Source organism: Lepidochelys olivacea (genome assembly GCF_965140295.1).
Source record: "Lepidochelys olivacea isolate rLepOli2 genome assembly, chromosome: 7".
Taxonomy (NCBI): domain Eukaryota; kingdom Metazoa; phylum Chordata; order Testudines; family Cheloniidae; genus Lepidochelys; species Lepidochelys olivacea.
Genome location: NC_140417.1, coordinates 76,642,646 through 76,669,968, shown reverse-complemented (window position 1 = coordinate 76,669,968; position 27,323 = coordinate 76,642,646). Strand labels below are relative to the sequence as shown.

Genomic DNA, 27,323 nt, shown 5'->3' with positions numbered 1-27,323 from the left:
TAAGTAAATAGTTACAAGTAGTTTTGTAAAAATTAATACTACAAAGTTTGGGGGAAGTTTGAAGAAAAATAAACGGTTGGAAGGTGTAAAAATGCTGCTAACAGTTGTGGTGTAATAAAAAGGAAATGTGTAGTTTAAAAATAAAACCCAGTTATATAAAGGTAAATATATACAGTCGGTACAGTCACATTGGGTGGAATCCTAGTAGTTAAAAAATGGCTGCTGCAGGCAGCAAGTAGCCAAATACTCTGATCTATATTATTTGACTATTAGACAAGTTAATTAAAATCACTAAAAAATGTAAGGGGTTTCTATTGGAACTTTACTGTCTAATTGCACAAAATGGAAGTGTAATCAGGATACAGTTATATAACAGTAGTGCAAGGAGTGATAAGCAAAAGAGAATTTTTTTGGTTGAATCTTTTTGTATAATTTTGTAATAAGAACTTAAACCAGCACTCATTGTTTATAAAATCCTGTTTGTAGGTTTAAAATAAATTGGTTTAGTTTTTTTTTAAAATAAATAATTAAAAAAATGCCACTAAAATTCCATTTCAATCTCTCATTCAAAGTTGCAACACTAACAGATACTTATGCTAGACCAGGGGCCCCGTAGTGTAATGTGGCTTTGATATTTAGCATTTAACCCTTTGGGTACTGCCATGTTTTTATAAAGTATAATATCTTTTTAAATAAAAATTACGGAATATGTTCCTGGCTGGGGCAGCCAGAACTGAAAGAATGGGAAAAGATTCTGGATTTTTTTTTTTTTTTTTGGTAATAAATAGCAGCTAAAAGCTGCAAGAGGGAAACAAAAAAAGTTAAGACAGTTCCCCTCTGGAGAAACAACAGGGGTGAGATGCACAACACTGAGCCTTAAGGTGGCTCTAAGTAATCTAACTGTCACAATGTTAAACCTTAGAATAAATGCTAGTGAATAATCCTGTGACAATGTATAATCTGTATAATTTTTTGGAAAATTTTTAAGCACGCTAAAAATGGTAATTAAAAGCAAATTTCATGGTAATTCTGCCTCTCAGCTATTACCTGTGAATAAACTTAAAGCTTGGCACAGCAGAAAAACCATTACAAATCTGGTCTGTTGTACAACAGGGGAAACTGAGGTACACAACCTCATGAATTTCATAAATGAATAGTAGAATAATTCACCCTTTCCCTTTAAGGGTAAAACCTAGCCTGCCTAGTATAAAGGTCATTCTTCTGTTTTTCTGCAGTCAGAAAAGGGGGTATTTTTAAGCAATAATCTGTCCCCACCAAGGGGCTGGGAAATGTTTATTTTGTTTTTCAGATACTATGGGCAAGATGGCGCCAGTGAAAGAACAAGCCAGAACACCATGGGTCTACTGTCGTGATGAAGATTGTGTTGTGTGTTTTGTGTTGTTTGTCTTGTTATTAGGGTTATTTTGGTAAATATTGTACACAAAAAAATTAATGCATATAGCAGCAAAGGTTAGTGCGTGGTATAGCCGGCCTGGAAAGCACCGTCTACCCAACGGAGGGAATCGAGTGATGTACCGCATTCCAGGCAAATGCCATCCATTCCCAGTTCCTAAATGGAGGGTTGCTTACTGAGTCTTTAATCAGTTGGGGCCCAGCCTGCTGCTATTGGGAACGAAAAATGAAGAGTGGAAATGGATTTATTGCATGCAAATAAAAAGGCACAAAATGGGGGTTAAAAAGAAAAATGTATAAATTGTTACATGTATATTACAGGTGGCCCTACAAAGGGGAAACCAAGGATTTCCTGGCCTGAAATGGAGCAATCATTGTTGCTAATCACAATTGTCACTATTGTAAACGCTGCCCAGATCCTGCGATGTAAAGTAACAAAAGGAGAAAACACGTGAACTGTTATAACCCCCAAGTGGTGGTAATGAGACAAATGAAAATTTAAAGAATTTACTTGTGGAAAACTACTACTAATCCCCCATGGGAATTTGGCAATGTTGGTAAGTAGTATGAATTGAAGTGGGGATCCTAACCTGGTGAAGATTATCAAATTTATCAGGAAATATTGCACAGTATTCCTTAAAATATGTCATAATGAATGACAGTGGGAAACACAGTCATCTGGACATGTGGTTTGTCATGGAGGGCCCCAAAAACATATAACCCTCTGGTCTCCTGAGGTGTTTAGGTTATGGGGTTCCGCAATTGGGATGTGGTGTTACCATGTGTAATCATAATGGTACCTCCATAAAGAACAATCCTTAGCTTGCAGTTATGTACATACCAAACTGGGCATGAAGTCTCCCCTGGAAAGTTGGGAATATGACAATTTAACCACTTTGCAGAATACAATCCTATGGGTAATATGAATGCCAATCTGGAAGGATCTGATTTAAGCTGGCCGCAGCCTGGAGCTGGAAATACTTCCTTATCGGCGAACATGTGGAAGCCACTGTGGGCAGGGCTGGCCCACAACATTTTGACACCTGAGGCGGGGAGCTCAAATGACGTCCCCATGTCCCCTCTCTTGGGCCAAAACTTTGAAAGGTCTCAATTCTGCCTTCTTCCTGTTCTGCTCCTCTCATGATACTGCTCTGCTACCTACCCCAATAAAGGAGAACTAACAACTTAAAATGCCTTGTTCAAAAATTTTAAGTAACACTTACATTTGCTGTTCAGGTGTTTGAAAGTTAACTTTTCTTGTCTGCACAGTAAACACTGGCATTTTTATCTGCTTGAATAATCAAAGTGGTGCTTTCCGTGCCTTCTTGGTTGCAAAGATATGAACTGCTTCCTGAAGGTCCACAGTCTGGGTCAGCTCATGCTTTATTGAGATGGTTGCAAGGCTAATTTATATTCCAAGAATAATTAATACCTGACATCAATTTAGTGGGTCTAGTGAAGACCCGCTAAATCAATGACAGAGCACTCTCTCCGGTCGACTCTGGTACTCCAGCTCCCCAAGAAGAATGAGGTAAGTCAACTAAAGAGCGTCTCCCATTGATGCAGCGCAGTGAAGACACCAGAGTAAGTCGACCTAAACTATGTCGACTCCAGCCACGTTATTCACACAGCTGGAGTAACATAACTTAGGTCGACTTACACCAGTAGTGAAGACAAGCCCAAAGTGTGAAATAAGAGTGCCCCAGAGGGAGAATTCAGCACTTGCTATTCCTGGCTTTTCCCCCATGTAGCCAAACCCATAGGTGGGTTAAAGTTTTTTCCCCCTGTAGACACCCCTTAGCCAGGCTAAAGAAATTTCTAATTAATTTTAGCAAGCACTTTTGTGAAATTTAATTTTATATCCACAAAAAAGATTTTAAACTGGTGTTATGAATCATGGGTAGTAAGGTCTCAAAATCTGTAATGTTAAAGTATGTCATGACTATTATCTAAATTTACTAATTTAGCTGTTTTTATCCCTGGGAAGCTTGTGAAGTCTTGAAGCATGATTAGTTAGGGTTCCAGTGTTATATGAAAAGTTCATAGACAATGAGCATGCCTGCTTATAGCCTCTGTGAGGAGAAATGAGATCCAGCCCTAATGTTTAGCCTGGCATAAACACTTCAAAAACTTTTAAACTTTCACAGAAAAATAATTGGCCTGATTATTCCAAAGATCGGATGTCTAGTTTAGAACTAAAATTTCTCAGTATAATTGTGAGCCTAATCTGCATGCACAATCCTCAATCACACATGCAAATCAGATATTTGTTAACACAAAATGGCCTATTAAGCCTTTACCTATATATTTCCATGCACAAATACACAATTTGCATGCATAATTGCAGTTATTTCACATGGAAATTATTGGCTCAGTTACCGGTGAATTTTTGCCTGACACCATGGGTACCTGAAAAATCAGGTCAAGGATTAGACCGCAAAGATATTCTGTTTCAGAGTAACAGCCGTGTTAGTCTGTATTCGCAAAAAGAAAAGGAGTACTTGTGGCACCTTAGAGACTAACCAATTTTATTTGAGCATAAGCTTTCGTGATCACTTTCGCATCCGATGAAGTGAGCTGTAGCTCACGAAAGCTTATGCTCAAATAAAATTGGTTAGTCTCTAAGGTGCCACAAGTACTCCTTTTCTTTTTAAAGATATCCTGGTAACAGTATATGAAATTTAGTTGAAAAATCAGTCCTTTATTGTATATTAAACTTTTGCTGCTTTGCTGAGAGTCTACCAAAGTAAACATCCAGACACTAGATATTATGGGTTCTTTAACCTGTAAAGCTAGTATGTTTCCCAGTAACTATCATATAGTATGTAAATCACATTTATCTTATTTAGTGATAAAGACTACATTTCCTAAAAGTGATGTAGAAAATAACTTGGGCCATTGTCTTGTGCTAGTGAGTTATTGTTTCAGTTTAATGAAGTGAATCAAAGTCAGTTAGATGTAGGGGGACCAGATGTTCCATTTTTAAAGGGACAGTCCCGTTTTTTGGGACTTTTCCTTCTAGGCGCCTATTAGCCCCCACCCTCTGTCCTGTTTTTTCACAGTTGCTATCTGGTCACCCTACTTAGGTGCCCAAGAATCTTGATTAATGTGCCCCGAAGTCCAACATTTAGGCACCACTGACATTTTCAGAATCACTGTTCAGCTGCTGCCTAACCCTGTAAAGTGTCTAAATCCCCACAGGTACTTAGGTACCTTTGCATATGCCCTGCAATGGAAACCTGGGGACTACCGCTTAAGTCGACATAACTTACATTGCTCAGGGATGTGAAAATGACACCTCCCTGAATGATGTAAGTTACATAGTCTTAAAGCGCTGTCCACACTGTGCTGTGTTGGTGGGAAACGCTCTCTGGCTGACACAGCTTCCGCCTCTCATGGAGGTGGTGTAATTATGCTGATGGGAGAGTGCTCTCCTGTCAAAATAGCGTGTCTTCACCAGATGCACTACAGTAGCACAATAGAAAAAAGCCAATATATATCTCATTTCTCAAATTAAAAAAATGACAACCTAACCTCTTTTCTGTTAGAAGCATTACAAAGTTTTTTAGCATCTTTAAATATTTGTTTTTACCCACATGTAATTTAAAATATACAAACTGACTTATTTGAAAATGTATAAAAATACTTACAATTGGCAGTTAAAATTCTATGCCAAGTTCCATGTAACAGCAATGTTTTATAGCTGAGTTATTATAATGAAAAATGCTGACACAGCTTTACAAATAGCAGCATAAATGTACTGCTATTATAAAAGGCTGATTGATAAATCTACACTGAGCACAACATGGGCCAGCTATTTGTCAGAGGGTTGTTGGGATTTGGGATATAATTAATCAGATCTCCTGTCTTATTGTCTGAAGAACTTTCTTGATTTTTCTCTGTGCTATTTGAACTGCTTTTTGCTGAGTCTACTATCAAAGTAGTAAGGCTACTTATCTGTACTCCTGGGTTTGTTTCCATAGCATATACATGTAATATAATCCCAGAATTTGCATAATATTCTCTGTATCTCTTACAGCAAGTGATCAGCTCTGATAGCTATGCACTAGGTACTCTATGACAATACGTGTCCTAATTTGGCATCTTCTCTCATTAATTTGAGAGAATGTACAATAGTGTTCCTTAATTATCATCTATGGTGAAATAGCACTTGACAAGATTGAGTCTTTTTATTTCATATGAGGCATTGAATTGTAACTACTAAACTACTGCTTTTAAAGGCAGTTGAAGATTGAAGTTTCAGTGCCCTTTAGACTCTACATGCATAGATATATAACACATTTGCTTAACAAAACCCTAGCCAAGCTAGTGCCTGCTTTTCCCATCTCTTTCTGTCTTAATCATTAATGAATGTTTTCACGAGAAAGTTAACATGCTACCTAGGAAATCAGTGAACATTGAACATATTAGCTTCTCATTTTCATTCCAGAATCTGTTCTCATATACCTTGTATTTAAAGTTGTAGCATGGATTTAAGGTGCAAAAGGTTGTAGCTATTTTTTGATAATATTTAACTCCAGTCTAACAGGTAGTTAATTAGGGGATAGCTGCTCCAAAGATCCACTTGAATTTCCCACTGCAGACTGTGATTCTTATTTTAGAGTGTCACTTTTGCCACAGTGAGGGTTGCCTCTCAGATAATCTGTAGTATCCAACATATGGTCAGGTGTCATAGGTATGGGGGATCCGCCCTAATTGGGGCTCTGTCCTGTAGCTAGATCTTGTTATATCACTCCTTGTATTGACTGCTGTACTCCTATGACCTTCTGTCACCCCATCTTCTGTGGGAGTAAAAAATAACACAAGCAACACTCCTAAATCAGTTATATACTAACTTAACCATAAGTTAACAAGAATCACAAGCCTAGCCACCACAACCACCCCAAAATCAAGGTGAAACTTCAATGCTGGTCTTGCCGCTTTCGTCCTTGGTGATAATCTACATGAATATATAGGTCCCTGGGAGGAAACTCCAGTTGAGCGTGGTTGGTTTTTTAACAAATTTAATTATGGATAACTTTAGTTCCTAATTAATTTTCCACCTCTGCCTTCATTTCCTGTTTTGCAACAAGGGCTTGGTGTTCTGATGATGGTGGATGGGGCAGAAAGAATGCCAAGGCTTGCCTTTACTTCCTAAAAAGCTGCATTTTACCGTGGGGTAACTAATGTGCATGGGATATCCTGAAGTAAAACCACAGTGAAGATAAAGCACTTTAGTTTTACTGTGAGGTGAACTTGCACAGGTCAACTGCAGGTGGGTATATAAGGTTGATCTCAGTGAGTGTATCTCACAGTAGAACTAAAGTGCCTTATCTTCACTGTTTTTTTTCCTTTTGGGATAGCTCACAGGCATTGAAAATGGACGCTTTTTAAGCAGGGAAGACAAGCCCCTAAAGCAGTTCCTGTGATGGGAAGGTAGCATCAGGTAACTATCATTCACCCCTCTACATGAGGTATGTTTGTGAAGGTGGCCCTCTCAGTGATTTGAGGGGAGAGGGGCTAAATTTGGTGCTGCTAAAGTGCTGGTGAACTGAGCAGAAGCCTAGAAGTGGAGGAGAAACCACCAAGAGATTTGGATTACTGGCTATGTGGGATCAAAGTGGGACAGAGGGGAGAACTACAGTGGCTTCAGCTCCCTTTCCTGTGCTGCTTTTCTACATAAAGCTTCTTCAGATGATATAGATTTACCTAAACTATTTATGAACTTTACAGATTGCCATGTTCATATCAATGGTGCAACTATAAATGGGGATGCAGGCAGGAGCAACTTCCATTCTAACTCACCCTTTTCTGATACTCATAATTTTATTAGTTTCCTTGAGGCTGAACTTTCTCATGTGTAGTCTTATCTCAGAAGGTTTATTTTTAAGCTTCAGCAAAATTCAAAAGCAAACCCTTTTAAAAAATAAACTGTAATCAGAAATTTTGTATATATAAAACTCAACAATGACTGAACCAATTTAGTTCATAATTGGCTGTTTTTGTAGAACTAAATCTAGGAAACAAATCAATCCAGGAAACAAAACAAGTTTTAAAAAAAACACATCAGTAGTTTTGAAATTATTACCATTCAATTTTTTTTCATGTATGCACACTAGAAGTTTGTTAGGTTTCTTGTTCTCCAAGCCATAAATTGACCAAAGAAATGAGACAGACTCTGGCACTGGACCTTAACAGTTCCTGCTTGAGATGAGGTGTCTGCCCCATATTGGCCCATAAGGGGTTAATAGAGCCCTAAAGGGGCTGTGCAGGAGGCAACCAATTAGAGAGGGGTTGTGAGGAGCAGCCAATCAGGGCCATGCAGGCCCAGATGAGAAGGGCTGCAGGGTAGAGTAGCTTCAGTTGCTCCCTGGAGCTTGAGGAGAGAGGACTGGTTACCTGCCTTGCAGGAGGAAGAATACTAGCACCTTGGACAGAGCCATTCTGGGCAGGATCAGGGGCATGAAAGCAAGCCCATGGCTTACTGCTAAGACTTGCATGCTCAGGTTTGGAGATAAGGATGGATAAGGTACTGAGGCTGTGCGGAAATAGACCAGGGAAGTAGCCTGAGAGGTTGGAGGGGATGCAGCGTCTACAGAGGCTGCTATCTAGAGGATCCCTGGCCTGGGACCTGGAGTAGTGGGTGGGCCTGGGACAACTTACCACTGAGGAAGTGGCTGGATTGCAGTAATGTTCCCCAGAAAGCAGGAGCACAGAGTGTGGCACAGCCTGAGGGCTGTGCTCTGAAGAGGATGCCACAGTCCTTGGAGTGCTGCGGGTCCAGGAGCAGAAGTGACAGCAGGTGAGAGATCACTGAGCATCAGCATACTAACCTGTGGAGCTGATCTGTAAGATGACCAACAGGAAGCACTAGTGTGGTGAGTTGCACCCTGTCACACTGCTCAATCTACAGCAGATTTGAATGCTGGAGACACTGTGAAGCACTTTAACTTGATCTAAACTAAAAAGGCCTTTAAAAGTTCACTAACCCTTAAAAGTATTAACATGAGGAGCATGCCTTGATTGGAATACTTAACTACCCTGCTCTGAGGGTTTAGGAATTAATGAAATTTCCCTCTCTGAGTAAATTATTATTTTTTTTACAGTAGTGCCTGGAGGCTCTAGCCCAATTATGCTAGGAACTATAGAAACTGTATAAACAGAGGCATGGATGTTCACTTTGCCTAGGAGCATGGAACTGCATGCTAAAACCTAAACATACAAAGTATGGGGAGCAGAGCAAGTCAGTGCCTGCATAAGGAATTCAAAATGTCAGGGTGAGTGATCTGCAAGGGGAGAAGCGGGGGAGGAGTAGCAGCAAGCTCCAGGTTGTGAATGAGAGTCCTGACAGATTGTGTATCTCTCTGCAGGGATAGCTACTCCTGGCCCTTGTCCAATCACCCCAGTTCTTACCTCTCCTTTGCCCAAACCCAGACACTGTGGAAGCCACTCCACATCCTCTGCATCCTGCTCTCTCCTCCACCCCCAGCAGCCACAAAGCTTTGCCTAGCCTGAGTGTGTGAAACAACTGACTAAAGAACTACGCATGCACGCTATTTCCATTGAGGGGGGTGCAAACTTCTATTGCACCTCCTCTTCTCCCCCCCCCCATTCTGCTACCTCTGTGCAAACATAATCACAAAGAGATGGCCCTTGCCCTTAACAGTTTATAGTCTAAGACTAGAGACAAGTGGCCAGAACAAATGGATGAGCCAGCATGAGAAATAATGAAACTGTACTTGTCACCATGATAAGCAGTAGTCACAACCCGCCACTGCTATAACCAAAGTATTAGGGAAGATTTCTAAAAATTGTACTTATATCTTTGCTAACAGAGGTTTAATTCTACCAGCGGATGGACCATTGCTTGGCACTTGCACTTTAAGCATGTAATCTTGCTCGAAGTGACGTGGTGATAAAAAGGAGGCGGCTACTAGCTGCCAATCTGCATTTAGGCACCCAACCATGCTAACTTTAGTGGAGCTGCACAGGAGCTCTGGGGAATGTTGAGAAAATTCCCTCGTGTAGACATGGCCTGACTGTGCAACAAAGCTGCCCTGATGACGTTTAAAGAACCTTGCTAAGAGGCGACGGGGACGGGGGTGTCCTGATAATATGCTACCTATTTTCCTGATAATAGGGGGAGGTCTGGTCACCCTCCCAGAAGCCTCTACCCCCCTCCCGCCCAGAGAAGCGGGGTTGCGTGGTGGCTGTTGCGTTGAAACAATTCAAGACTTTCACGATGCCTCAAGCTTCGCTGCTGGCTGAGTTCAGGGGAGGCCCTTTCCCACCTGTGAGGCGCGGGGGCTGGGGGAGGCAAAACCCGGTGAGCGGGCTCGAGCCCCCCTGTGGCGTCTCCTGGGGGGTGGCAGCGCTTAGCGCTGCGGGGCAGAGGGACACGGCGGGCAGGCAGGGAGCAGCTGAGGCGCGCCCAGGGAGGGCGCACCCCGCCGGAGCGCTCAGCCCGGCCCAGGGCTCTCTCGCCGGCCGCTCTCCGCGCCCCGGGGCGGGCGGCGGCTGCTGCAGCGCCCCTACCGCCCGCCTCCGCCTTCTTCCTTAGTTCCAACCGGTTCGGACCAGCCCGGCTGTCCGGCCCCGCGCGGAGCAGCGGCCCCTGCCCGGAACGCGCAGGGGCAGCCGCTCGCCCAAAGCCATAAATAGGCGGCGGCTGCCCCGCTGTCAGCAGCCAGTGCCGGGCTGTGCCGCGTCCCCGGTGCGCTGCCGGCTGCACCCGGGGGGACCGCAGGTAACGCGGGCGGGGCCGGTGCCCGGGGGCGGGGAAGCGGCGATGGCGGCATCGCCGCTGTCCTAGTGCCCGGGGCTTGCAGAGCCTCGCTGAGGGGCGTGCGGCGGGAGCCTCGCGGCGCTACCGGGCAGCTCCCGGGGCAGGGGGTAGCGGGCCCGCTCCGCGAGCCCCTGCCGCGCGCCCCGGCTCGGGGCCGCCCCCCCCCCCCGTCCGAGCGCGCGCCCGCCCGCCCCTGCCTCGGAGCCAGCCGGGACCAGCTGCAGCACCCCCGGCCCTCCCTCCCAGGCCGGCCGCAGAGATGCCCTGTCCGCCCGGGCGTGCGGGGCGCTTCCCAGGCGAGCCCTGCCGGCTGACCCCGCGTTGTATTGCACGGGGCAAGGGGTGGCTGAAGGCGGCCGCCCCGTGCTCGGCTCATCTCCGGGAGCGTGTGGGTGTCCGAGCCGGGCGTGCACTAGCAGCAGTGCTGCTGTGTGACCGACGAGAGAGAGAGAGAGAGAGAGGCGAAACTCCGGGTGCCCCCGAGTTTTGGGGGGTTGAAATGAGGCCGTTACAGCGCTTTTTTGAGGTAGTGTTTTGGATTTGTTAAATGCAGTCATAAGGAGTCTGTCTTTGCACAGTTAACTGGGTGTAAACTTCTCTTCTGTTGGCTTTTACTAGCCTAATCTGAGGGGCTTTTGTGCAGTAAAAGTGTGCCCTAAATAGGGAAAGCGCTAGTCACTAATGGTTAGAAGAAGGAACTTGGATTCAGGACTCCTCGATTCAGTTGCTGGTTCTGCCTCCAGCTTGCTGTTGGACTTTGGATAAAGCGTTTTCTAGCACAGTGCCTCAGTTTACCCCACTTATAGGACTGACGTTTCTGATATGTTTTTATAATGTCTTGCATTTAGTGCACAGAGGCCAGCTGACTCCAGGCCCTACTGCAATTGAGATTTTCCATAATTTGTTATAAAAGTAAGTTTAATTCTTCCCTTGCATGGGGTGTTGTTAGGCTTCATTAAAGTTTCTGAAGCATTGTTAAGTCTTCTGATGCAAGAAGCTACAAAAGTGTGGACTATTATTTTATATATTTTCTTATTTCTAGGTAGCACATTGGTACAGTAATAGCATGGTATTTTTACTGTTCACTGAAGTATTACTGCTGTAAATCAGTGTGATAAAGAATTTGTACTGGTGTTAGATTTGGAGTAATGCGTTTGGTAATTTCATAATTGCTTCTGCTTGGTTAATGAATGATAGCTGAAAACTGGAAGCATTATGTTTTACAAAGCTTGTGCAGCAAAAAATCCAGTTCATTTCAATATCTTTCAACACTCTGTGTGGGGGAACCAGGAGTGCCTTGTGTCTAGTTTCTGTTTATCGTTGAATGGGACAGACTGAACTGAACAACAACAATTTTCTTCCAAGATGTCACACTAGGGATGTAACATCCCTAACACGCAGACAAGAAGAATCTGGGAACTAAGCAATCTGAGGGGAGACTTGCTTATTAATGATCTCTAGGTGTGTGTCTCTTTGTGCAAACAGTTATCCAAAACTGGATTTGGGGTAGGTCATATAATTTTTGTTCTCTGTACCAGCAAGGAAGAAGATCATGAGAATTGGTGGTTATAAAACATTGCATCAATTCATAGAAGGGGAAACTGACAGATACCTGTGCACTTGTTGAGAGAACTGACAACAAAAAGAGCAGATATGGACTCTGATATGTAAGGCTACAGCTGTCACCTTTTGACCTTTGCAACTGACATCTACTATTAAAGGAAGTTGAGGGACCATACTTAATACATATGGTTTCAAAAATTATTTTTAATAGTAGCCTATTTCTGACTGTTAGTTACTTTCTCCTGTTTGTGGAGTGATCAGAATTTGAAAATGGTTATAATTGGTTATACTTAGCAGACTGATGTATCGGAGGTCAGCTCATCTAAGAACATGTTGATGTAGTTTGTGCAAGAAAATTATTATATGGTAATTGGAGTAAAAATCGTTGATTCATTTGATAAGTTTCTTTTACAGAAAAATGTAGTGGAAGAAAATATTTACTTGAACTTCAGAGCTTACTTATCAAAGAGAAAGCCAAGAGAGAGTGGAGGGGGTAAAAGTGAAATTTATGGAAGTTTAAATATAAAAATTGTAAGCTGAAGTGAAGATAGAAAGTGCATATGAGTAACTTTAGAGTAAAAACTACAAAAATGTTGTAATTAAGGAATAATTAGAAATTCAGAGTTATAATAAAACTTCAGAGAAACCTCTACCATTTGAAAGTATGAAAATATAACTAAGGTACTCATATTCTCTTAACTCCATACCAATGCCCTGTGAACATGGAATGACTTAGCCTTGGTATACACTGATGGTGGGGAATCGATCTAAGTTATGCAACATCAGCTAAGTACTTAGATCCACTTACCGTGGTGTCTTTACCGCAGTGAGTTGACTGCTGCCGCTCTCTGGTCGACTCTGCCTGCGCCTTTTGTGGCGCTGGAGTACAACAGGCAATGGAAGAGCACTCGGGGATCGATTTATCGTGTCTAGACTAGACATGATAAATCCCCACTGGATCGATCGCTGCCCGCCAATCCGGCAGGTAGTGAAGACATATCCTTAGTTTTAATCATGCACTTGTTATGCTGACCTCTGCTTACTTTGCAGCCATATGCTGTCAACAGAAAAAAATATACTTTACAAATTTGTAGCTAGACAAATAGTAAATTGAAGGCAATTATTCCCTTCTCTTCATTAAGATGCTGTGTTCCACATACAGGCATCCTTGTGCATATATTAGGTACGTTAACTCTAAGTACGTTTATTAGGCCCAGTTCATTCATATATATTTATATAGATAAAAGCACTGGATTAAATGAAGTTCGAGTTGTGATGAAGCAAATTACAAAGTCCTCTGTGGTGCACATTTTCAATATTACGCTTTAAACCTCTGCAAACTTGGTTTTGTCTCCAAATGTAAGATGTCACAACAGCAAACTATAGATTTCATAAAGCTTTTGTGAAACATTTTCTTCTTTGGGTCTCCTGTGGCTGTTAAAATTTATGATTACGGGGTTAATATTTTACATAATGGGAAATTCTAACGCTAATTCCGCTAAATGTAAAGTTTAAGATACACAGTTAAAGTACTTAAACTACTGTATTTCCATACTTTAAGTGATTGGATTTCTTTTAAATTTACCCTTAACACTGATATATATATTTAAGTTTCTAATGGCTTTTTGATGATTGCAGTGTTCTTGTAAGGTTGTTTTTGCCCTTAAATTACTGAGATGTATTCCTAACATTAATTCAATTTTTAAAAATTGAATTAATCTATAATTTTTTTTGTGTATATTACACACATTTTAAAAAATGCTTTTATACCTTGGGAGACAAGGAGCAAGATAGCTTACTGGGTCCTAACATCTGCAGAAGACTGATATTCAGGCAGCCAGGGAACCAGGGAATCCTCTGGAGCTTAATTTTGTGTGGTCTTTTTTGCTTCCCAGCCAGGCTTCATGACTTGGCTCCCCAGCATATCACTACTCAAACAGACTCCGTACTTTGACTCTTATATTGATGCTCTGCAGATCTGCTTATTCTGTCTGCTGAAACAATGGGCCTGATGCAAACTCTACGAATGCTTCAGCAGCTGCTGCAAATTTTAAAAAAAACCAGCAGGAAGACAAGTCTAGAACTGCTGTGGAAATCAAGATAGGGAATGAATAACTCCAAGGAAGCTGACTAGGGAGCCAGAATGACTGCAGGAGCTGCCAGTGGTTGGTGATTCCTGCAGAACTTGGAAACACTTCAGGTGCTCTGAGCTGATGATAAGGGAGAAGCCAAGGTGAGTTTAGGAGCTCTATAGGTCTAAAGGAGTCACTAGGGAAATAGAAAAGGAGGACTTGTGGCACTTTAGAGATAAACAAATTTATTTGAGCATAAGCTTTTGTGAGCTACAGCTCACTTCATCGGATGCATTCAGTGGAAAATACAGTGGGGAGATGTGTATATACACAGAGAACATGAATCAATGGGTGTTTAACCATACACACTGTAAGGAGAGTGATCAGGTAAGGTGAGCTATTACCAACAGGAGAGCTGGGGAGGGGGACAACCTTTTGTAGTGATAATCAAGGTGGGCCATTTCCAGCAGTTGACAAGAACATCTGAGGAACTGTGTGTGTGTGGGGGGGAGGGGTGTGTGTGAAATAGTTTTACTTTGTGTAATGACCCATCCATTCCCAGTCTCTATTCAAGCCTAAGTTAATTGTATCCAGTTTGCAAATTAATTCCAATTCAGCAGTCTCTCATTGGAGTCTGTTTTTTGAAGTTTTTTTTGTGAAGAATTGCCACTTTTAGGTCTTTAATTGAGTGACTAAAGAGAGTGAAGTGTTCTCTGACTGCTTTTTGAATGTTATACTTCTTGACGTCTGATTTGTGTCCATTTATTCTTTCACATAGAGACTGTCCGATTTGGCCAATGTACTTGGCAGAGGGGCATTGCTGGCACATGATGGCGTATATCACATTGGTAGATGTGTAGGTGAATGAGCCTCTGATAGTGTGGCTGATGTGATTAGGCCCTATGATGGTGTCCCTTGAATAGATATGTGGACACAGTTGGCAACTGGCTTTGTTGTAAGGATAGGTTCCTGGGTTAGTGTTTTTGTTGTGTGGTTGCTGGTGAGTATTTGCTTCAGGTTGGGGGGGTTGTCTGTAAGCGAGGACTGGCCTGTCTCCCAAGATCTGTGAGAGTGATGGGTCGTCCTTCAGGATAGGTTGTAGATCCTTGATGATGCGTTAGAGAGATTTTAGTTGGGGTCTGAAGGTGATGGCTAGTGGCGTTCTGTTATTCCTCAGATGTTCTTGTCAACTGCTAGAAATGGCCCACCTTGATTATCACTGCAAAAGGTCCCTATCTTCCCCCCCGCTCTCCTGCTGGTAATAGCTCACCTTACCTGATCACTCTTGTTACAGTGTGTATGGTAACACCCATTGTTTCATGTTCTCTGTGTATATACATCTCCCCACTGTATTTTCCACTGAATGCATCCGATGAAGTGAGCTGTAGCTCACAAAAGCTTATGCTCAAATAAATTTGTTTGTCTCTAAGGTGCCACAACTCCTATTCTTGTCAATGGGACTTTATTTCCTCAAGGAAGAGTGAAGGGAACCTTTGCTGGCTTATGTAATGGGGGTTTCTCGTGGTAGCACTGATGGCAGGAGTAGGTATCGGAGGAGACTGCACTAAGAATGAAAATTCCATTGTTGCCTGTCACCATCTATACAGTGTGATGACTGGAGAAGATGCTAGCAACTGGTAATTGAGGTAAAGCTCTGGCTGTCAGTGGCTGGGGTGTATTGGGTAAGAGTGCAACTTGTGAGAATGGCAAGGAAGAGTAATCACTGACAAACTTTCCGCTAATATGTTTGGACTTTGAAGGCTGTTTCCTTAGACTCTAAGGTGCCACAAGTACTCCTTTTCTTTTTGCAAATACAGACTAACACGGTTGCTACTCTGAAATTTGTGTCATTTGGCATTCATTAAAAGTCATCTAGAGTCCAATGAAACATTCTGATTCCAATTCAACCATGAGTAACTTCTCAAGTATGGCTGCACACTCTTAAAGTTAGTCCTGTGCTCTTGATCTCAGCAAGACCTTTCAAATAAACTACATTTGAAGTTTCTTGAACAAGCTGTTTTTTAAAGTTTGGCAGTTTCTTCTAACATCTATTTTTTTTCATAAGTTCCCTATCTCAAAAATAGTGTATCCAGATTACCTCAGATCAGATACCAAAAATATCTGTTGCTTAGACAACACAAAATTTTAAGTAGAAATGACTCGAGTATTTTAGGATGAGGACAAAATCAGGCTTATCAATGGAGATTTTCAGCTTGTGACTATGGCATAATAAAGTTTGCTAGAGGCTTTGATTGTGCTTGGTAAAAATAGTAAATCAACATAATATCTTTGTCTTATTTAGTAAAGAAAATCTGATATGTGAATGGAACTATTATGTAAATGATAGGATGTTCGCTATCACTGATCTCAGTTTAAGTGCAATGTAAAAGGTATGTTTAGGAAAGAGAATAATGTGCCTATATTAAGTAGCTTTAATTTCAATTACCAAAAAAAAAAAAAAATAGCAAAAGGTATCTTCACTGTGCAAAGTAAGTGCTGCCAAATTGTCAGCAGGTATAAATTGGCATAGTTGCATTAAAGTCACTGGAGTTATGCAGATTTACTCCAGTTGAATACCTAATCCAGGTTTTTAATCCTTTTCTCTCCCCCCCCCCTTTTTTTTCAATTAGAGCATGACAAAACACTTATGACCAAGACATTTTTTTTTCTTTAATGTCTGGAACAAGAACTGATTTAAACAATTTTTGCTGAGCCTGTATGCCAAGTTTCTGAGCTTCAACACAATAGAAATTAAAGGCTTGACACCGCAGCTAAAACGTAGAGAAAAATATTCATTGTAGAAAAATATTGTTTGTGGTATGGATTGTTAGCGAACAAAGCAGAATAGATATTTTAACCATATTTTTAAGTGCACTTCTAGTTTATTAGTTTTCTGAGCACTTCCCTGTTTTGTGTCTGCAAAGCATCCTTTCTTGAAAATATTGCAATATGCACCACTTGCTGTTTATGTTGAGCACAAAAATGCAAATCATGGATGGTATTTTAATACAAGAGGATTTCTACAAACCCTTCAGTAGTTGAGTGTGTAATCTTTTGCAGAAATGAGAAGGTCCCATTTTATATAATTTGAAGGGTTCTGACGACAGAAAATGTGTATATTTTTAAATGCTGTTGATCAAAACTGCATTGTCTTAGATTATATGATGATGCATCTGCATTCAAATAATATCGAGTTGATAGCGGCTAACTTATCAAAAGAAACTTACTAACAAGAAATTATGAGAGAAACTTAATACAAGGAAACAAAGTCCTTGATTTATAACTGATAGTAATATATTCTTAAGATAGTCTGTCCTCTTATAACCCTGTAAATCATTCCCAAAGAGCCCTAGAGGGTCAAAGTTTGTTTTATGTTTGTTGGCCTGTATTTTTGCTCTTCTTGGGTCCAAGGTTGCTGTCAGCCCCTAATTGATCAAGAGAGGGCCAGTGTTTCTCCACTCTAAGCTTTGAAGTTCCTATTAGTGTTTTTTAAAAAAAAGGATCAAGCCTTCAGACTTTCATGTTTGTTTTACTGTGCTAGCTATTGGCTGTGTGTGCGGAAGAACTTTTTTTTTATCGAATATTTTCCCCACAGGTAGAATTACCCAGTGGAACTGGAGTTATATATTCTAGAAGGTTGAAGGAGTCTAGATCATCTTCTGTAAGTAGTGTACTACTTAAATCAATTGCATCTCTAGTCCCACCATTTTCCATGTCTCAGTAATGAATATTTGTAAAAATATTGACTTTTCTCTTGGAGCTTTCCATAATGTATTTCTTAATTGAATTTTCACTTGAGGTATGTAATTCTTAGCATTTAAATTTTCTTTTTTTTTTAAATTATTTTTGTAAAATATCTTTGAATTTTAATGGAGAAGAAAAAGTATACATTCTCCATGTTGCTTGATTTGCAGACATGCTCTAAATTTCTTCTCTGCTGCTGTTTTTGTTTCTTACTTGACTAGAACACTATCACAGCAACCTTCTTCCCAGTGATTTAAACTTAATACCTAGTTCTACTTAGACAATGTGTACGTAGATCTGAAAGCACTTTACAAAGGAGGTCAGTATCATTATGACCATTTTACAATGGGAAAACTGAGGCACAGAGTGGTGAGGTGACTTGCCCAAGGTCACACATGGAAGGATTAGAACCTAGGCTTCCTGCATACCAGTCCCAGGCACTACCTACTGGGACACATTACTTCTCCTAGTCACCTCTGTAGTGATTTATCTAGTCACTCTTCATGACTCTAAAATAGCTTAGCCTGGAAACTCCGAATTTTATACTTGTTGGCCTAGGGGAGGATGGATTGTGCTTTTGGTCAGCTGTGGGCAATCCGTTACTAAAAGGAGTTTTCCTACATTAGGAATCTTGCAGGGCTGCTAAACGTATAGCTAGCTGTTCTGGAGTTCAGAAGCCTACACAAGTCAGATGTACCCTTCCCAAAATACTCATTAGTGATGTGCATCTTAAGACCATCTTAAGAGTGTGGCAGCTCTGAGGGAGGTCTTAGGAAACTTCTATTCAATCGTGATCAAGTTTTTTCCGGTGCATATAGCATTTATATGCAATTTAGGAAACTTACACCTGCTGGTTGTGAGACTCCCAAAGCACATAAAAGGAATAAAGTTAAGGGGGTGGTTTTGATGGTTCCAGTGCTGTAGATGTCATTTCATTTGCAGGAATGAGCAGAGGGCTGTTTCCAGTTCTACTATTACTTCTGCCCCAAATATGGAATATCCCTCCCACATAATTACACCTCCTGAGGTCTAGGGTGGGCAAGATTCAGTCTGGGGCTGCATGACCCGTTTTGTATACGTAAGTATTGTTAGTGTCTGATGCTTCGTGGTATTGCATGGGTTAAAAAGTGAACCCTATGCCACTGGAAAGTGAAATTATCCCACTTTCCATAAGGGCCGAGTACTCATTTCTAGCCCCAAAATGTTAGATTCAAATCTGTGACACTTTTTTTAAATTATTTTCAGAAAGCTAGTTTGTTTTTGGAACAGTTCTATCTTTATTAATTTTTCCCTCCTCCTGAGCCCTGTACAATTGGATTTATGGTAACTAAGGCACCACCAGTTTGAAGAATAATTAAAAAAAAAAGAAGTGATGTATGTATATAATGTATGACTTATCACTGACATCTCGTGTATTATTACATCTTGTGCATGTTTTATAAGAAATGCCAAGGAGTGTTTGAAGCTTGATCAGCACCAGGGGCTAGGGCTGCATGGCTGGCCAGCGCCTGCCACCACACAGCCAGAACTGGGGGGCAGAGGCCGAATGAAGCTCTGCGGCCAGAGCTGGGGGTCAGCACCTGCTGCCTTGTGGCCAAACCCAGGAATTAGCACCCAAAGCCCCACGCTTGGAGCCCGCTGCCCTGGGGCTGGGGCTGGGGGTCGGTCCCTGTGGCCAGCACCTGCTACTGTATGGCTGGAGCCCTGGGAGCCAGCACCTGCTGCCATGCAGCTGGAACCAGGGGCTGGAGGCTGAAGCTCCACAGCTGGAGTCCAGGGCTGCATGGCTAGAGCCGACAGGAGGGAAGGGGCACGGGTCAACACCTGCTGCCCCACAGTTGGGCCCCGGGGCTGCAAGTTCAGGTTCCTGAAGTCCCAGGTTCCTGAAGTTCCTACTGGAGCCTGCCATCCAAACCCCCTCCCCCCAACGTGGGTCAAGAACTCCCCTCGCTCCTGCAGTGTTATGTCCCACCTTTCTCCAGAGGTGGTGCATCCAGGAGCAACAAGGAGGGAGTGGGAGGAGCCTATGTTTTGTCCCTCCCCATCACTGCCCAGGAGGCTGTAGTGGCTGCATGAAAAGCCCCTGGTGGCTACATAAAGCCACAGTGGCCGCATTTGAGAAATGGACTAGTTCATATTTTCTATTGTATGTTTTGTTTGTTCTCTGCTTTGTACAGAGCCGGCACTAGAAAATGGTATTGCTGAAGTCGCCAGATGGTGGATGGGGCTGGGTGATTGTCCTTGTTTCCTTCTTTACTCAGTTCTTCTGTTATGGGTCTCCATTAGCAGTTGGAGTCTTGTATCTAGAATGGCTGGATACTTTTGGAGAGGGGAAAGGAAAGACTGCTTGGATTGGATCCCTGGCAAGTGGAGTTGGATTACTTGCCAGTAAGTCTCAAAGCAATATATATTTGTAAATGACATGCTTTCTTCATATTTTAATAGCTGTTAAATCTATTTATGCTTTTAAAATGCACTAAATGATTAATTTAAGAATGGGAATCTAGAAAGAACTTCCATACTGTATTTTGCCTTAATCCAAGGTGGTTAATGGCATTCATGGCATAACTACATTTTTGCATTTTACTTTTTTAATGCACAACAAAGTACAATGTCAGTTTCACAAAGAGCAACTTGCCACTAAGAATGTTGTTGTCCTAAGGATAAACCCAAAATAACTTACTTTAACAAACTAAAAATAGCTGAGAGAAATTGCTTCTGTGAATCCTAATTTATACTGTGAACAAAAAATAAGAGCTTGGGGGGAGCACAGATCTTTCATTATTATTATTTTGCTGTTGTTTTGCTGAAAGGAGAACAAATAACCATTATCTTGATTTGTTGGATCACAAGGAGAGAGCAATTAAGGAACTAGTTAGTCATTTTTCTAGCTTGAGATGTGGAACTGACAGCTCCACTTTCTTTACTCAAGGAAAAACTCCCACTGAAGTTGGGAAAGGCATATATAAATGACTGAAATAACTTCAGTAATGTGGAGCCTTTCTTCAATAAGGAGCTCATCATTCCAAGAGGAACAGCTGGATCTTGTGTGATAGAATATTTCCTGGGATGTCTGTAGGTGAAATAACAGTGCTGCTGTATGACTTTAATACTGAATACCCCTTATAGAGCTGTGTAACATTTGCTAGTTTTCACTATCCAAAGATTCATACATAGAAACTGAAATTTTTGCACACTATATCCAAGGCAAATCTTCATTATTTCCATCAGCAGATTCCACTTCATGAAAACCGTCATATCTGTCCATGACAGCAAAACTCTGAGCAAAGCCTCCTTTGCAAGAAAGAAGGAAGAAATAAGTTCTGTAACCAAGTGTGATTATTTGTAATAAGGGTCTTGTACTTTCAGGGCTAGATTCATAAGTGGGATGTAGGCATTGCAATGCTTGATGTTATGGCTAACTTGTATTAGGTTAGGTACCCTGCTCCTAACACCAAGTTAAGTGCCAAAGCACCCCATACAGTGCCTGGGAAGAGTTAGACCCTTAAAAAAGGGATGAATAGAAGCCAGCATGCTGTGTGGGGAGCTGCCTAAACTAGCTAGAAAGAGAGGCTGAGGAGAAGTGTGGCCTAAATCTGGGTCAGAGGGAGGTACTTCTCTCTACTTGGGATTCACAGCCATGAACCCTCTCCAGAAGTGAGGGACTGGCCTGGCTTATGTTCTTTGTGTAGAGAGGAGGAGTAAGTGGCAGTGGTACCAATCTCTTCTCTTCTTCTCTCTCCCCGCTCCAACCCAGAAGAGTGCCCTTATAACTGGGCTATACAATATTATGGGGAAGGTCTCACGCAACCTCTCCTGGTGTTGAAGCTGTTCCACTTTGTATAATAATTAAATATTCTTGGGGCCAGAGAGAGAGATGGTGAGTGACTCTATAGCTCAGTGACTAGGCACTCACCGAGGTGGGGGAAGACCTAGATTTGAATCTCTGTTCCACATCAGGCACATAGGTATTTGAACCCCAGTATCCCACCCCCTGAGTGAGTGCTCTAACCTTCTGGACTGCTGGGTAAAAGAGGGCTCCCCCACCTCCCCATCTTTCATGTTAAGTGTGCTCTGAACATGCCTACTGGATCCAGCCCTGCAGGCAAGCTAATCAGGGCAGGGGAGACCCCTAACTTGTGAATCCTGCTGTGGTTTAGGCATGAGTTAAGTGCTGAGTAACTCAGTGCTGTCAGGATTTAGGTGGCTCAGTAGCAAAAATTTAGGCTCCTATGGGACTTTACCAGTGGAAGCTTCAAGTGCTTCCAGGCTTAGGTGGCAGCTGATCAGTGGTTTTGTGAATGCCATTGGTGCTTAAATATTGGCCTTAGGTGTGTTCAGCACCTCCCTGGGAGCTGCTCAGTGTGTTGAAGGATTGAGGCCTAAATGAAACTTGTGTGAGGGGAGTAAATGAGAGAGATGTTCTTTCTACCTTTACCTCTGTGACCAAAGCTCCTTGACTCACTACCACCATCAGCCAAACCCTCCTCTGTGAGAAAAGCCCCAACTTCCTTTTACATCTGTCTAATCCTTCTCTCATTTCCTACCAGCTACTAAACCAGGGGTGGGCAAACTTTTTGACCCAAGGGCCACATCTGGGTATGGAAATTGTATGGTGGGCCATGAATGCTCACGAAATTGGGGGTTGGGGTGTGGGAGGGGTGAGGACTCCAACTGGAGGTGTGGGCTCTGGGATAGGGCCAGAAATGAGGAGTTCAGGGTGTGGGAGGAGGTTGGGATGCAGGCTCTGGGTGGGGATGAGGGGTTGGGGGTGCAGGAGCGTGGGAGGGGGATCAGGGTTGGGGCCCAGGAGGGGGCCAGGGGTGCAGGCTCCAGGTGCACTTACCTCAAGCAGCTCCCAGAAGCAGCAGCATGTCCTCCCTCCTGCTCCTATGTGGAGGCACGGCCAGGTAGCTCTTCACGCTGCCCCGTCTGCAGGTGCCACCTCTGCAGCTCCCATTGGCCACAGTTCCCAGCCAATGGGGGCTGCGGAGGCAGTGCTTGGGGTGGAGCAGCATGTGGCGCCACCTGGCTGCCCCTATGTGTAGGAACTGGAGGTGGGACATGCTACTGCTTCCAGGAGCTGTGTGGAGCGGGGCAAGCCCCTGACCCCACTCCCTAACTGGAGCACCGGAGCAGGGAAAGCCCTGGAGCCTGCCCCACAACGGGAGCTCAAGGGCCAGATTAAAATGTCTGAAGAGCTGGATGCAGCCCCTGAGCCGTAGTTTGCCCACCTCTGTACTAAACCCTTTGACTCCCTCTGCCTTGGTACAAAACAAATCAGCAGTACTACATTTTACAGAGTCTCGAAATTTCTGTGACATCATAAAATAAATGGGAAAGAGATCTTGTAATGCACTTTACCATTGAATAATCTAGTACTCTTAACTTTTTTTTTAACAGAATTAAAACACCAAACCCCTGTTTATCAGTATTTTGAGTGTGTTTACTCTTTTCAGAGCAGGATGAGAACGCTGCCTGCTTAATGGCCCTTCTTATATTTTATACTTTGAACATATAGTAATAGCTTTACAAAGTGCAGTATTCACAAATATTTGATTGAAAACAAATTGTTTACGCCATTGTTCCAGAAATTGAAATCCCAGGGCCTTGGCATTTTCCACTGGTCATTCAGACTGCATATACATATTTTCAAAAAAAAGTCATAACTTATTTAAAAAAAGGATTAGAATGTGCCTGAAGTGTTAATGGCTTGCCAGGACAGAACTGGCTTACACTCATGTCTGTTGGGCATAACATTGGATGAGATGAGTACTTCAGTAGTCGGGGGAAAAAAGGTAGTTTCTTGTACCTTGTCAGGACCCGACAATGAACTCATCAATTTTGATTAGGTAAAATGTTAAATCATTTGAATCAGTGAGTCAACAGAACACTAGAGGGTCAAAATTTGTTCCTGGATTAAGCTGGCAAAAATGTGCATTCCTGCTATATATCTGAGGGCAAAATTTAGCCCTTGGGTTGAAATTCAAGCTTTCTGCATCAAGTCTGACTACACTGGCATTGTGCAGGGAACTAAACAGAGACCAGGAGAATGAAATTCACATCTATGCTTGTGAGTCTATGTGCATATGAGAGATGACTGTCATGGAACTGAAATACAATCGCAACTTCTCTGTGCCCCTGTCAAGGTTCCTTCCCCACTCTGAACTCTAGGGTACAGATGTGGGGACTTGCATGAAAACCTCCTAAGCTTATTTTTACCAGCTTAGGTTAAAACTTCCCCAAGGTACAAACTATTTTACCCTTTGCCCTTGGACTTCCACTGCCACCACCAAACTTTATCTGGGTTCCTGAGAAAACGTTGTTTGGAACGTCTTTCCTCCCAAAATCCTCCCAACCTTTACACCCCACTTCCTGGGGAAGGTTTGGTAAAAAATCCTCACCAATTTGCATCGGTGACCACAGACCCAAACCCTTGGATCTTAGAACAATGAAAAAGCATTCAGTTTTCTTACAAGAAGACTTTTAATAGAAGTAAAAAAGAATCACCTCTGTAAAATCAGGATGGTAAATACCTTACAGGGTAATTAGATTCAAAACATAGAGAGTCCCTCTAGGCAAAACCTTAAGTTACAAAAAAGACACCCAGACAGGAATATTCATTCTATTCAGCACAGCTATTTTCTCAGCCATTTTAAAGAAATCATAATCTAACGCATCTCTAGCTAGATTCCTTATTAAGTTCTAAGACTCCATTCCTGTTCTGTCCCTGGCAAAAGCATCACACAGTCACAGTCCCTTTGTTTTTCTCCCTCCTCCCAGCTTTTGAAAGTATCTTCTCTCCTCATTGGTCATTTTGGTCAGATGCCAGCGAGGTTACCTTTAGCTTCTTAACCCTTTACAGGTGAAATGATTTTTCCTCTGGCCAGGAGGGATTTTAAAGGTGATTACCCTTCCCTTTATATTTATGACAGCCCCCTACATGAGAGCTCAGTACCTCTCCTTTTTCCCCAGTGCAAGGATCATACATGGATTAAGCAGCACAGAAAATCTTTTATGGGCCCTGGGGTAAATGTCACCATTAATAAGGAGAAATATTTATTTCCTAATGTATTATCTTCATTAAATTGCAGTTCATTTAACAGTTGTGCTTACCACTAGTAAGCTTATAAAAAGTTATGGCACTTAAATTGTTTGTTCATTTAAACATTTGAATAATTTATAAATTATTCATTTGAGTAGTTGGTGTATTAACACATTAGGGTTACACTTTCTATCTGACCCATGGCAGGCTTATTTCTACAAACGGTTTTCAGAGCAACATCTTCAAGTACCACTTTCCCAGCACTTTTGCACTAAAATTTGCTTATTACTTATGTTAATGACAAATTTCTCATTTAATTACTACTTTCATGTGATTTTAACATACCACACTGCTTGGAGTCTTCCTCATTTATATAGAGAATGAGTACCAGGTTTATTATCATTTACACTGGTGTAAATCTGGTATAGCTCCATTGGATTATAGTACACCAATGTAACTGAGATAAGAATGTGTGTGTGTGTTTTTCAGACTGGCACAGGAAACAAGTATTTTTAAAGAGCAATGTCTATGTATTTTTTTCATAGTTTCAGTGTTTTCAAAAAATCTAAATTTCAAACCTGCTGAGTATGGTGAGTTTTAACTCCTTCACCTCAGTACAGAGGATCTGCACAAGACCCTGCACATTTCATGAGACTCATGTAAAGAGCTGAACTGGGAATCAAGTAGCACTTTGGGCCTTGGGTAGCACCCTCTTTATTGAGGTGCATTTCACATTAGCCTAGTTTCCCACTTGTGCCATTTCAACTATAATCCTGGCAACATCATTAAGGCAATGTCTCATGTCAGTATTGTGAAAATAAGGGAGTCTTTCTTTTTGTGGCATCATTGCATAGCTTAGTCATAACCTCCCTTATCATGCTCATCTTAGAAACTGTGGACAAGCCAAGAAAAGGGTTTATAAAATCTTCTATATTTAAACATGACACTCAGACTTTACAATAAAGCTATTTGTTAATTCTGTGCATATTTATTTTTATAGCTGATCCAAAGAAGACTTAAATGCAGAAGGAAATCACTCTTGGTTTTTTAATTCAGTTGACTGACAGGGAGATTAATATATTAATCTCAGTAAGGGGTGGTGAAGTGGGTGGGGGCGGCGTGGGGGAATGTCATGTTTTGCCCAGTTCTAGCAATTTAGGGTATTGTGAATGTCTGTTTAAAAAGTGAAAATTTTAATTATGTTCCTGAACTCCTCCCCTCCTCTTTTAAAGAAAACACTTTTTTAAATTTAAATCACTTGGTATACAAACCAAAATTAAATCAGAACCATGCAATATTCTAAAAAACCTATCTCACACCTCCCCCAAAACAAACAAACATCCCCACCCAATAGCCAAGCCTGTGCAATGTTGCATCGTAGCATTTTATAGATGACCTCACAGCATTCTGCAGTGCAAGAGACAACTAGAATACATCTTTTATTTTTTTTTATTTATTTATATTTAAATGTGGAAGAGGAATAAGGAGACTATAAAGTTGCTTTAAAAACAAATAAAAATTAAATCAAGGTAAATTTATGTGTGGAATGCTCTTGGTGGTTTGAGGTATAAAGTACATAACTTTACCATTATGTTAGATTTCACATCATATTTTTTTACAACTTTTTTTTTGTAAAACACCTTTCAATGAGTACAGATTTAAGGCCAAATATTCCATGCATACAGCTCCAACTGTAGTCTGTGGAAGCTACAAATGGAGATCTGAGAACAGAACTTGGCTCAAAATTTTGTCATTTTAAGATTAACAGATTCTTTTCAAATAGGTTTTGAATGAAAAGTCTATTGGCCACAAGTAGGCTGCTTTCCAGTGTGTGAAAGGGATTCTGGGACCGACTGTGCTTCCCCAAGCGGAAGTATTTGGAAGTGTTCTTTCAAAGCTGTAGAGACCTGTTAGTTCCAGAGAAACATCTTAATATGCAAATGTCTCACTAAAAATAAAAATGGCTTAATTTTTGCATAAGTTGGCTAGATCCTATGCTGGCATTGCATCCTCATTAAACAGGTTCAAGCAGGTATTAATTACAATGGTGGGTCAGATTAATGAAGATAGTAATGAAAGAGAGGATTTTTTTTCCTATTCTTTCTCATATCATTTCTGCCAGGGTGGATTTGATTTAAATCGTGATTAAATCAGTCGTCAGGAAGACTCAATTTAAGCATGGATTTCTACATAAAAGTGCATTCTTGTTGGTTGTTATAACCTTAATACATATTCTTCACAATTCCAAGATAGATGTAGATTTCATTTTTAGAAGGTACACACTATATATTTTTAAAGTGATTTATTTTGAAAACTTTTCAGATTAATTTTACAGCTATATCAGAAAATGAATGATTGTTTGGTTATTTCATTTACCAAAGATACTTGAAGCAGATATTTATGAAGTCATTGGGAGGTGAACTACCTCCAATTCAACAGGTTAATCATTAATATTTAGAGGATTTTCTTGCCATGCTGTTTTAGGAGGAGAACATCACCAGACAGATATTTAAATTGTTCTATTTAACTAAAACAACATTATGTATTCTGGATATTTTTCTTCAACAGCAAACATAATATTTTAACAAAACAAGCATATGCATTTTTGGATTTAAACATTCAAATTTTTTAAAACAGGTTTGTTTTTGTTAAAATTGTTTTTAAGTAAAATAGTTTAAATGAAATATTTTAAAAAAAAATA

The 27,323-nt window shown here is 41.4% G+C and overlaps 1 protein-coding gene across 15 annotated transcripts in view; it reads left to right on the top strand.

The window, feature by feature from the left end:
* The first annotated feature begins 813 nt into the window (after positions 1 to 813).
* The window catches only part of SLC16A9 (solute carrier family 16 member 9), a 38,416-nt gene continuing 11,906 nt past the window's right edge, over positions 814 to 27,323 (top strand). For 3 of the 15 annotated variants that reach the window (XM_084633417.1, XM_084633416.1, XM_084633411.1), the window contains exons 1-5: positions 8,520 to 10,159; positions 11,047 to 11,110; positions 13,657 to 13,994; positions 17,429 to 17,494; positions 19,755 to 19,965. In XM_084633417.1, the coding sequence (XP_084489543.1) occupies positions 19,770 to 19,965 (196 nt within the window). In that variant the 5' untranslated portion in view covers positions 8,520 to 10,159; positions 11,047 to 11,110; positions 13,657 to 13,994; positions 17,429 to 17,494; positions 19,755 to 19,769. Of the gene's footprint in view, positions 1,971 to 8,114; positions 8,292 to 8,519; positions 10,160 to 10,735; positions 11,111 to 11,283; positions 11,866 to 13,656; positions 13,995 to 17,428; positions 17,495 to 18,519; positions 18,656 to 19,754; positions 19,966 to 27,323 lie in introns of those variants that run through there. The other 12 variants (XM_084633418.1, XM_084633420.1, XM_084633422.1 and 9 more) reach the window with 12 other exon arrangements.